This window comes from Ixodes scapularis, unplaced genomic scaffold, assembly GCF_016920785.2.
Source record: "Ixodes scapularis isolate PalLabHiFi unplaced genomic scaffold, ASM1692078v2 PGA_scaffold0__279_contigs__length_252992795, whole genome shotgun sequence".
Lineage (NCBI taxonomy): Eukaryota > Metazoa > Arthropoda > Arachnida > Ixodida > Ixodidae > Ixodes > Ixodes scapularis.
This window is the reverse complement of record NW_024609835.1, coordinates 10893284-10906529: the sequence shown is the minus strand read 5'-3', so window position 1 is coordinate 10906529 and position 13246 is coordinate 10893284. Positions and strand designations below refer to the sequence as shown.

The 13246-nt window shown below is 43.1% G+C and overlaps 1 protein-coding gene across 1 annotated transcript in view; it reads right to left on the bottom strand.

Moving 5' to 3' along the window:
• LOC8043944 overlaps window positions 1-13246 on the bottom strand; it is a 77393-nt gene that overhangs the window by 14287 nt on the left and 49860 nt on the right. The window contains exon 6 of the mRNA XM_042290953.1: window positions 4110-4188. Within this exon, the coding sequence (XP_042146887.1) occupies window positions 4110-4188 (79 nt within the window). The remainder of the gene's footprint in view (window positions 1-4109; window positions 4189-13246) is intronic.

The window sequence follows — 13246 nt, the reverse complement described above, 5'->3', positions numbered from 1 at the left end:
ACTCGTTAGAGAGGTTCTAAAAAGAACGTGTTCTTTGTGGTTACTCTAAAGATGTCGTTTTTCTGTAGCAGTAGCCGGCTTCCAGCGTTTAGACATGGAGATACTGAACTCTAACATCATGCAATATGTTGCTTGAATAACCAACTGAGGGTTTGTGTTACTGAAGTTGTAACCATATGTAATGCAGGTGTGTGGAAACGTAGACGAACCTATATATGTCTGAACTCTCTTCAATGTACTGGCTGGTTGCGGAAACTATCTGTTTATGTTTTAGAACACTAAGATCCATAGGTTGAGCTCCCTTCCTTAGACAAAAATCAAACTGCGTAGCTTGTGTTGTACGCGTTCCCCTCCACAACCATTCCACGTTACTCCATCAAAAAGAAACGAAAGGAGGTTACTCGTCTCTTCTCTCAAAGAGTAACTGAGGCGTTACTTCATTACCGCTAAAAGGGACTAGATACATGCAGTGTTGGCGGTAACGCGTTACAAGTAACGGCGTTACCGCTAACGCGCTACTTTCTCCGAAAACTTAGTAACGTACTCGCGAACTTTTAAGGACAGTAACGTGTAACGTACTGACGTTACTTATTTTGAATAGCGTGTAACGTGGTTACGTTACTCGTTATTTATTCTTCCCAAAAACGTAAAAAAATTAAACTTAATTTTTTTTTTCGTATTTTTAGACACCAAGTTATACAATTTGAACATGATTGTAAACCTGAGACTCGGATAGAAAAGAGAACACAACAGAAGGTAGAAAAAGAGGAGGCAACGTCTTTCTACCTTCTGTTGTGTTCTCTTTTCTACCCCAGTCTCAGGTTTACAATCATGTTCAACTTACACCAGCTCGCCTGCACTCTGACTATTTTTTCGTTATACAACTTGTTTTTTCGTTTTTGCGTTCTTTTTGCGTTGTTTTCTTTTGAGTGTTTAGGTGGGACCGTATAAGATATATGATACTAGTGTTCAGTTTTTAGATAAACATACTGTTTCTTTAAGTAACAACAAAGGAAAAGACGTTAATTCAAAATGAAAAAAAAACGCAACGTGCGTTACTTTTTGCGGTAACGTAACGGTAACGCGTTCCATTTATTCTCAATTAACGTAGGTTAATAACGCGTTCCTTTTATTTGCAAGTAACGAGTAACGTATTTCGTTACTATTTTTTTCGGTAAAGCCTACAACACTGGATACAAGTAACGCGTTACTTGTACAAGTCTGGCTATTTCCTGTTGTTGGCAGAAGGAATGTAACTTTTTTGCCGCCAAGGCTTGAAAGCTATCGACTCAAAATACAATTCACTATATTCATTGACTGTACTGATTACAGGAAGACAAATGAGTGGCGTTACGAGGAAAATATAGAAATTCACGAGACTTCAAATTTCAAATGTTCAAATGATAATTGCTCATACACCTCGACTTCAAGGAAGACAGGTCCCCAAGTGACACAGACCGTAAACTAAAGGATCTGTCAAAGGCATTTTGTTAGAACGCGCCTGGTGTATCGACAGGGGACTCAATTACAATAATTAGTAATTAAATTTTAATGACAATTCCGTAATTTCTTTAAAGCACAAACCCCTATCTTTGTTTCTTTCTTTTTTTTTACAAAATCAATGCGCGTGAAAGGAGGCATTTGAGGGTAGCCGCGTTTTTTACAGTGTAAGCCAAATAGACTCGAAGAAGTTATCGAGCGTACAGTGCATTGCCTTGTACATGAAACACCGATCAATGTTCATAATGCTACCACACTGTCCTACACTTAATATCACAAAGGAGCGTGCAACCATTATGCCAATTGAAATCGCCTTCCCATTGGAGCATGACAACCAGTTTCCTTTCTCGGTATACGATTTCCGTACATGGAGATAAATGAGTGGAGTTTTGAGTGAATCGCGGTAAAGAATGCAGGCCGGAGATAAGTGTAGACTTGCTTCAGTGTACCTGCATCTCCAATTTTCCAGTTAGTATGGCTTAAAAGAGAAATTACAGTTTTAGAATATGGTACCCCCAGGCATTGGGTCCCGACCAGCTGGGGACTTCGCACGATGCAAGCGCAGACGTTCTGAACATGTGCATAATTTCTGCGCTTGAAAGTGCCTTTAGCTGCTCGGGGAACTATGCTTAATCTGCATTCTGTGCACCCACAAATACATTTGCAGAATTTTGTTTTGTTTTGTTTTTTAGTATTTTTAATAAATTTCTCTCAAGCGTTGCTCAGACTTTATGAAACTGGTTGCGTTAAAAAATTACAAACCCTTTCTTTTTATTAATTGATAGGATAAAAGTCCCATTAGCGTTTAATTTAAAGGCTTCTGGTGACAGCATTTTTGTGTAATGCTACCTGTCTTTCATTTAACGTATTAGGTAATTGTTTTACAATCAGCTTGTTCTCTATATTGGTATAACTTATCTACCGTATTTTACGAGGGCAGATTGAAACGTTTCCGGAATGAAAAATAAAATATTATAAATGTGATTAAAATTATACTTTATATTTTGACATAATCCCACCAAAGGTCGACGCACTTGGTCCACTGTTTTCCCAGCACTTGATTCCCTCCCTGAAGAGGCTTTCTTCGAGATCCCAAAAATAACTATTCATATCCTCTATCATTTTTCATTCAACAAAAATCTCTTTCCAGCCAGGAAGATTTTGAGCTTCAGGAATAGGTGGAAGTCCGAGGGAGCAAAATCTGGTAAATACGGTGGATGCAGAAGCATTTTGAATTTCAGTTCAGCCAGTTTTTGCAGAGCGAGTACACTTCAAATAGGCAGGTGCATTGTCGTGGTGAAGCAGCACCTGTTTCTTAACCATTCCCGGGTGCTTATTTTTTAATTACTTGTTTTCGCTCGTCCAGAAGTGTTGCGTAGTATTGGCCAGTAAGATTTTTACTCTTTTCAAGACAATCAATAACCAAACTTCTTTTGGCGTCCCAAAAGACTCATGCATTCACCTTGCCAGACGAGTCAATGGTCTGCCTCCTTCGGAACCGATTCACCGGGCACAGTTCATTGTTTCGATCGACTTTTTGTTACTGGTGTTTAATGGTGGACCGAGGTCCCGTTCATAATTACAAATCATCGCTTGAAATCCGTTGGATTTGCCTGAAACATGTGCAAACTGACGTCTGACATTTGGGTTCGAATGCATTTTAGCTCCGGATTGAGCAAATGCGGCACCCACCTTGCAGAAGGTTTTTTTAATTCCCATTCATTGTGTAAAATATGAACAACTCGTTAAGGAAAAATGCCCACTGCTTCCTCGATTTTTCACGCACTTTTATGTGGCGGTCTTCCAAACCCAAATCATGAATTGTATCCACAAGTTTTGCTCGGTAGCTGTTTTTGGACGTTCTGAACGTGGTTCATCACTTGTGTCCGTACGACCGCACTTGAATTCGAAAACCCAAAAACTGATGTTGGAAAACAAACTATATTGCATTTTCCGCGGCTTTTTAAGTTTTGTTCCGTAGGGTGTGTACATCTTTAATCGTTGGCCTTTTTGAATGTATATGTATGCTTTCTTTCCACTACTTCAATGACCTCATCGAGGTCGCAGTATTTCAAAATAAATAAATTAATTAAATTTGATGAAGCCCCAAGACCAGCATTCAATCCGGATTTGATTTCCGTCGCAGTTTTTCCTTCTAAATAAAAATAATTTAACGACCGATGTATTTCGTTTTCATGCATAATTGAAAATGTTCATGGTTGCTCGATAAAAATTCTTGTCAAAGCCAGATTTTCTGAGATACCAATCTGACATTTGTGGTCATTTCATACGGAAGGTTTGCCAACGAAGCGACATAAAAATATTTTGGAAAGAAAAGCCTCCTAGCGGCGATTTCAGAAACATTTCCATCTAACCTCATATATTCGCGAGACACTAGTGGGTTCACTAAGCGTAAACAAATAAAAAACCATAGTATAAAATAATACGCGAGATCAGTCTCAAGACTCTAATAGCTCGATAAAACAGAACTTGTGTGAGAATTAAGCGAGGAGTTTGGAAATAACATCAGCTTATTCGTATTGTACTAAGCCTGATCTAATTCTTAACATTGTGCGGCACCAAGTTTCTTGGGAAACATTCATACATACCCGTTCATGACGATGATTTCCTCTTGGTTAGAAGAGCTGTCGGTCACCTTGAGGTAACTGGTGAGAATGCCGTAGGTATCTGGAACAAAAATGTAGATAATCGAACTTATCCAAAATGCAGAAAAATAATTATTAACTCGCTAACTACATTAGTATATAAAACCATAAACACAGTACAGAGCTGACCACCACTTTGCAAAAAGATCCACTCTCAAAAGGAATCGACTATGCAGCATTCGGAATGCCAATCATTAAGTCGCGGTCGTACTGCTCCCAGTCCAAATGTAGAGTTAAAAAACTGATGTCATCACCGGCGAGTGATTGTCTTCGAGACGAATCACACAGGACTCCCAGTAAAGCGATTTAAATCTAGTTTACAAAAAAGAAGACGGACTTCACAAAAAACGACACACGACGACCAAGAGAGAAATACAATAATTATACGATGACTTTAATCACTCCTGAGATATACAGACCTAAACAAAAGCGTATTCTAAGTATAACGATTTCGTCTGGAATTAACAAAGTGCTAATGGACTCGTTCAGTTTGTCCAGCAGGCACGGCATCTGCTGAGCCATCGAACCAGTCAGCCTACTTTCTGCAACACAAGAAGCTCATCATTTTGAACGTAGAGGAAACTGCGTCTTCCGCTTCTATTCCCGTTCATCGGAGGACGCCAAAGCGCCCCAGTCCAACAAGATCGACAACAAAGATTCCCACGCCAGCTTTCGGAGTATCCCATGTCACAACAGGGCTGCATGACCTCTAAGGATGATAACGCTCGCTTTTCTCATTGGTTAGACTTACTGATGTGAAACAATTATTGCGAGTGCATCATGGGGGTCAGTGTGCGTGTCGAAGCTTCTAAAAATGCACACTCGCCTTATCCCTTGTCATTCGTGACAATACTAAAAAAAAAAAAAAAGAATCTGGCCGTGCTTTTAATAGTCGTTATTGACCGGAATTTGCTGAAACGCTAGAAGAAATAAACAAAAATAGAAAATAACTTTCTCGAACAAGCGCCACGAAAGCGAGTTCACTAATGAACCGGCACGGACTGCAAAAACCAAATGCTGAGGGCACCGCTTGGCAGCAATCACGGCTGCATAGAATCGCGAGCGAATCATACCGACGATCACTTAAACAACTCGCACGGCACATGTAACCAACCCCCCCTTTCCCATACGCTCACACACAGACACTTACGCTATTTAGATGACTGTAATTACGGCAAAAAATATCGGACATGCTGCAGGCATGCGGGCCCGCCGCTCACACCCCGCGTCGAAAATGAACCGACGCGGGCTCGAATGAAACCAGGCTCGAATCACGGAATGCGCAGTAGGAACGAGGACGACGGTGGTTTCGTCCGTTTCGTTCATCAATTTTCGCGCACTAATTGTTACGGCGGCCTAACGCGCACCGTTGCCGCGCCGCGTAATAAGGGAGGTGCGAGATTAACGACGTGCCGGAGGGACGACGGGCCCAGACGAGCCGACAGACCGGAAGCCGCATCATGGCGCTACGCAGCGCTCTCCCGAAAAACGCGCCATACCAAACGATTTTCTCCGCAAGCATGGTAGCATCGCCGAGAATCATCAATTACTAGGGGAACCGAAACATTAACTGGCGCAAGATTAGTAAGACAGCAATAACTAAGCATGGGCGATTGGTTTGGGTAAAAATTATATTAATACTTTTTTGGGGGGGGCACTGTAAAAAATAATTTTTGAGGTGGAATGATGTTTGAAACAAAGTTTATTGAGGTGAAATGTAATCAAGCTACAAACGTGTCTCACTGCAGCTACAAAAAAGTAACCCAAATTGCGTCCCAATCACTTTTCCGCTGTCCCACGTTATCGAGGTGTTCTGCGACTGCTGACCAACACATCATTCACCAACATGGAAACGAGGGGTTGTTAATTATATCGATGCGATACATCCAATAACAATACCCGATTACGATACTACGCTTGAGCAAAGGCGGTGTTTAGGCTATTATAATTATTCGAGTTATCGCGACAATCTGCTAAAACGACTTATTGGCCCAGTTAGCTCCTGCTTCAGCACTTCAGTCACCTTAGAGTATAAGGCGCCGTGACAACATCGCTTGCGTACAGATTGAGTCAATATAAAGTTGTGCAGTTGGCCACACTGTTTTTTTAAAAATAATTGAAACTGGATGAAGATACGTGTTACCCCAAAAATGTTGCGAAGTAAAGGTTTCAGTTACTAAAGTTTCAGTGTAACTTAGAAATCATTTACTTACATAAGTTTCAGCAAGTTACAATAAATTGATCTAAGTAAGAATATTACTGCACACAGCTCTGCTCGATATTGGCAGGAGGAAAAATATGAGCGTGTTGTTCCCAGCTCATCCTCAAAACGACTACCCACTTTCACCAGCAAAAAAAAACAGACCCGGGGCCCTAAACTCGTCAAGCACAAAGTTGGATCCGAAACTTCGCGGAGCGTGCCGACTGGACGTCGGCGACAAAAACGCGAAGTCATCGTCGTGATTGCCCAATCCGTGCGTTTCCGTCAACTTCGGCCCCAACTTTGTTTTTGACGAAAAATGAACGCTGCGGACACGCTGCGAAAGGCTTGCCGTCACGACACGCTCAACAGCAGCAAACTCAAGCATCACCATCGGTGAATCACTCATTGCGTCGTGAGTAAAGAATAACAGAGTTGGGAGATTAGGATTTTTTTTTTAGTGATTGTATCCACATCTTTTTAAGTGTCAAAGCATTTAAAGAACAAAGGTCAAAAATCTTCTTTTCTTCCTTCGTTTAAAATAGTTTTGGTTACGTTTTTAAGGTCGTGAAATATCCGCTAAGTATTTCATTATATCTTCAACTGCAGCGAAGTCGAATAAAAGTATCCGAACTCTTATTAAAAGGGCGATGCAACGATATTTGTACTTTGCGCGAACACTGCTTACCACACGCAATCGAAGTCGCAGAAAAAAAATTAAAGAAAAACGAGCAGAGTTCACCGCCTTAACTCGCAGCCGGAACAAGCGGTCACGTGATCTGGAGACGACTATTTGCTGCCAATGTCGATCATAGCCACGCGCTGGGGTTGGCAAGGCTTAGGACGCGCTGAGTTCCACACATCGTTATGGTTCGGCTATTGTCATCAAGGCAGCGATTGGACACGGGCCATTACCCCGATGCTTCTCGAGCTATGGATTATCACGAGCCCAAATCGAGTGCCCACGCAATGCTCGGGTCCAATCTATGAGCCGCATTCAAATATCGCCACTGGAGGAGACTGCGATCCCCCAGTTACGTCATCAAGTTCTGCGAAGAAGATATTGAATGAAAACGCTCACCTTTGTCCTTGAAATTACACCGCAACAAGGACTCCATTCGCGACAGTAAGCTCGTATAAATAGAAAAATATTCCAATTGAAAATCGTTGCACCGTCCCTTTAACTGTTTTGGCCAATACCGTAGCTAGGGGATACTATGCGGCTCGTGATCAGTACCGAGAAGTATTTGCGAACACGCCCAAGCCGCTTTCGGCCAAAAGTACTCTCTCATCTGACTCTTAGTGATCCGAATAAATGGCCAATCCCTCTCTCTTTCTCTCTCTCTGGGGCTATCACTAGCAGGCGCCATATTTCTCGCAAGTTGCGGCTGCTTTCTGAGCTCCTGCTGCAGAGACGCGTGCAACAAGGACGGCATTTCAATCAACCGGTGACAATCATTCGAATAAACTCCAAGAGTACACAAACCAACAGGAACCGTTCAGGGGGGATATGCAAGCTGGCAAGGCGAAGGGACCGGGACATCGCCGTTTGCTGCGATTGCTCGGCGCCACGTCGCTGACCAATCGCAGCAGGCAGCGATGTCCCGGTCCCTTTTGTCCCGCTTCGTCCAGCCGTCTTGCATAGCCCCCTGGAAACCGCAAATGGCAACCGTCAGACGGTAGAAACCTTTTTATGGCTGTAGGCGCCCATCTTCCCCAAACAAGAAGCGCGCATAAAAGGGGCACTGAGACATTAAAATCATAATTTCTTTTATTATCCGAAACGATTCAAAACGATGCCGGGACATTACCCTCAAAACTCGAAACTTGGGAATTCAATATTTGTGAAGTAAAAAAGCAATTTCCGAGTGCCGAATTCGGAGTTCCTACGCGATCCGCGCCAGCGCGCTGACGTCAAATTTTGCGTTCTCCTGCGAGTCGACGTTCTCTCGGACCCCCGCTCCACGCTACAAAGCGAAGCGCCGTTGCCGCCTTGACCCGAAGCGCCGCGGCGGACCGACCGGGAAAAAACCTGCTTCTTCCTCCGACTCACCGATCATCATCTGCTCGAGCGCCGCCAAGTTATCCGAGGAAGGATACAAATCCAGGAAGCGACATCGCACCGGACTTTGATTTTTGGTATTTCAAAAAGAGGGGCCGTAGTGCGCTCGCAATTACGTTAAAAAACATGTTTTACGATTGCCGTTATTAAATATTATAGAAATTTCGCCTACACAGCTTCAAAATTTCATGATTTTGGATGTCACGAATCAAAAGAAGCGAGGAGGCGAAAAGCGGGAGAGGAGGGTGCCAAAAATAAAAAGGCGCGCTTGCGAGTGGAAAAAAAAATTTTTTCTTTTTCCCGATGCGTGTTCTTTTTTTTTTTTTTTTTTTTGCGTGTCTATGACTACAACGTGCATCGTTTTAGACAATAAAAAAACATACGACCTTTGGGCTGTCCGTGCCTTTTTTTTTTAGTGGGCACAGTGGCAGGGCCGCCAACAGGATGTCACTTAATCCACTTCTTCTGTCTATGCAGCTGTTGCTGCTTCTTGGTATCCCTTCCACAACCGGTCAGCACTACAAGCTCGTCAACGGCAATTTAACCTCTTCGTCATGTCTGCAAGATTGGGCCAACACGTGGAATCGGTTTATCTACAAAGAAGCGCCTCCCTTTTCGGAGTTTACCGTCCCTTGCATCGACGCGTCAGGCCTGGCCTTGGCATCATCATCATCATCTACAGTATTTTGGGCGCATATAAAGAAACGACCGTCGGCGGACGTCTTCAGTGGGCACAGTGACAGGGCCGCCAACAGGATGTCACTTAATCCACTTCTTCTGTCTCTGCAGGTTAGTAAATACAACGTCTCTATGTTTCGATATGATGATAGATGCCTTGTTCTGCTGCTGTGCCGAAGCAGTGTGTTTTGTTTTTTGTTTGATCGTGCCAAGTTGTTACTATTGCTTGATGGGGACGTTGAATCTAACCCGGGTCCCCTCACGGAATCTCAGGAACAGCTTATGTTGCAGAGTCTGGCTATTCTTCCTCAACTACAGGCGGGTCAAACAGAGCTTTTTAATGAGTTAAAGACAATAAAAAATAACCAGAACTCATTAGACGAAAAAATGGGAGAATTAACGAACAGACTTACGGCTGTCGAAGTCAATTTGGCTTCGCTACCACAGTTACGGGTTGATATGGATCACCTTAATATCTCTACGAGCCATATGGCCGCGCAATTTAAGAGTCTATCCTCGCAGTGTGATAACCTCGAAAGTCAATCAAGGAGGTCGAATTTCCAGTGCATTTCACAGTGTATCGTAAAGACAGGAATGTTTCAGGTGGTGGTGTCTTTTTGCTTATTCATGAAAGTTTAAAAAGCTGCAAGATTGATTTCAATGGCTTATCTTGTGAAACGGTTTGGTGCCGCGTCTACCTTGAAAATGGCAACTACCTTTCCGTAGGCTGTTTCTATAGGCCGCCAGCAAGTGATGCTAGCCCAGTTTTTTTTCTTTTTTTTGTATAATGCTTTGTCAGTGGTCGAAGACGGTTTTGTTGTTATTGGTGGTGACTTTAATTTACCTGAAATCCAATGGATAGATCACCGGCCTTTAACTGCTAGCTCTTCTGGTATATACGCAGCATTTATTAATCTCATTAACGACTACAGTCTTAAACAGTTTGTTAACGAGCCCACGAGAATTTCTCCCAGCCGCTCGAGTCTTCTAGATCTTCTTTTCAGTAATTACGATTCGGCTATTACAGCTGTAACAGTCATTCCTGGAATTAGTGACCATATGGCTGGGGTCGCTAATTTGGCTTGTTCTTTTAAACATGATTTTTCGTTTCGTCCTAAGAAAGTGCACTTATTCGATAGGGGTGATTATACCGGCCTATCGAATAACCTAAGTTCATATTTTCCGGCTTTCGAAGAATTAAGCGTATCGGGTGACGTGCATTTATTGTGGAACATTTTTAAAACGAGATTATCAACCCTTGTTGAAACTTTCGTTCCATCTAGAATTCTTTCGTCCAAGCGACGTCGTGACAAACCATGGTTTAATTCTGAATTGCGCAAATTAACAAATAAAAATAAACGTGCCCTGAAACAATACCGCACACGCCATGACTCTGCATCTTACAGAAAATTAATTGAGATAGGAGCTGCCCTCAAGCATGCGATAACTTTGTCCCGAGCAAATTACTTCGCGACGCTAAATACTAAGCTTAAACAGAACCGGAAGGAGTTCTGGAAGATCATTTGATCAAATCGTAACGATACCTTTGAATGTCAGTGGTGACATTGTCACCGATGACAACTTAAAGGCTGTCACTTTTAATAACTACTTTAGGTCTGTATTTTCCGATGTCATTACGTGTGATTATGATCATTGCGAAGTAGCGGTTAATCCTGTGGTTCGCGTGTCTGAAATTTATTTTGACGTGCATGGTATTTTTAAGCTTTTAACCAAAATAAAGCAAAGTTCAGCGTCTGGTCTCGATGATATCCCGAACACTGTTTTAAAGTCCTGTGCTGATGTTATCTCCCGTTACTTGACCATTATATTTACAGTGTCTTTGGAGACGTGTATTACCACATGACTGGAGAACTGCAAATGTTGTCCCGATCATATCCACAAAATACGCGAATATTCCACCAGGACGGAACTGTGCAAAAATTCTTTCTTTGTTAGGACTATTAGGGATTGGAACAATTTAAGTGTTGAAACTGTTTGTGCCGCAAATGCAGAAATGTTTTTTTCTATGTTGTTCGCCCCCTGCAATAATGCCTCAACGGCGCTGCAGGAGCTACCTGAATAAAGAATAAAGAATAAAGATTCACAAGTCTGGTCCCAAAAATCTAGTCGTTAATTACAGGCCAATCTCTCTTACGAGTGAATCTTGTAAAGTCATGGAACACGTGATTTACACCAGTCTCATGAGTCACCTTGCCCAAATCAATTTTTTTACTCCAGCTCAGCATGGCTTCCGTTCTGGTTTATCCTGCACTACTCAGTTAACTGAATTCTATCATGACTTGGCATTGTCATTCGATAGGGCAAAACAGGTCGACTGCATATTTTTAGATTTTAATAAGGCCTTTGATGTGGTTCCACATGCTCTCCTCATGTTTAAGCTTCGGAAACTAAACATTGATTCAGAAATTTTTTGCTGGATAGGTGACTACTTAAGCTACAGGAAACAGTCTGTAGTAACTAATGGGATTCAGTCCCCGTCAGTCCAAGTTACACCTGGTGTCCCACAGGGATCGGTACTCGGACCTCTCCTGTTTTTAATTTTCATTAATGATCTGGTCCAAAAAGTTCCTTCTAAAATAAGATTATATGCCGATGATTGCGTTTTGTACGCAGATGTTTCATGTAATGCTGACGCCCTTGCTCTTCAAAGTGATTTGGACAGGATTGAAGCTTGGTGTCTTCAATGGCGTATGTCTTTGAATATATCGAAATGTGTCTATATCAGGTTCACAAGAAAAACGAATTTCTTCCCTTCTTTATACACCAATGGTGGATTGCCCCTCATCCTTTTAAATGAAACTAAATATTTAGGAGTTATTTTTTCGTCATATTTAAGTTGGAATAAACATGTTGACCATATAACCGCCAATGCTAGTCGATCGCTAGGTTTCATTAAGCGTAATTTTAGATTGGCCTCCTCGTCACTGAAAGAAACCCTATATTTTTCACTTGTTAGATCAGTTCTTGATTATGCGTGTACAATCTGGGACCCCTATAGGTTCAACTTGGGGGACCAGATTGAAAAAATACAGAACCGTGCTGCAAGGTTTGTTACGGGAAATTATGATTTCAGGACAAGTGTAACTGAACTGAAGTCATCGCTGGACTGGAGGCCGCTGAGGCACAGACGTCAGTGCCTTCGTCTAAAACTTCTGCATAACATATTCCACAATAATACTGGTATATGTTGTGGGAACCCTCTCCCTGGCTCCTCCGCTCTCCGTGACCTTGCCGGTCCCCGCCGCCTTTCTGTCGGGCGCTCCTTCGTTCCCTGTGACCTTCCCGTTTCCAGTCGCCGTCCGGTCGCGGAATGTCCGAGCTCTCCGGGAGGAACGGGGCAAGCGCCCCCCTCACCCAGCGCTGACGTCGGAGGATCGGCTCGCGGCAGGTTCCCGATTGGACGGTCGGCGGGACAAGGACTTGGGAAGGTCTTAAGAAGGGCAACGGAGACAAAGGAAGAGGGCTTGGGCTGCCGACTTGACAAGGGACCGGTCATGGAGGCGAGCTCGGACGGCGCTGGACGCTGGCGCGGGGGAGTGCGGGCACTACGTCGAGTGGCGGACTCGACAAACGGACCGGACAGCGACCCTGGACGACGACGTCCCCATGTCGCGGTGTGGACGACCACCGCTGGGACTCGGAGAAGCTGCTGTGGCAGCGGGCTATCCCCCGGCCTCGCTGATGACCGTCCCCCGATCCCGAAACCCCCCAAGGCAATCAGTGAGTGAATAAACCCTTTTGCCGAGAGCGAAGCATTGAAGTGTCATATTCATCCGGAGACAGGGTTTGTGGGAATCGGAGCTGGAAGATGCCCGCAATGTAAATCAACACATCTTCTAGAACCTGCTTATGTGTCTTTAAGGGTTGACAATTCAAAAAAGATCCGTCCGTATAAGTGCAGAACTGATGTTTTTAAATTCTTTTTTTCCACGGTCTGTTGAGGATTGGAATAAGCTTCCTAATGACATTGTAGAAACTTTGATGCCAGAGTTGTTTTTTGAGAAAATTCAGTCAATTGTTTAAATTTTCATATGATTTAGTCTTTATAAATGTAGTAGTGTTTTCTTCTTTTTTTCCTGTATAACGATGTACATTTTGCATGTTATTTTTGTGCTCCCC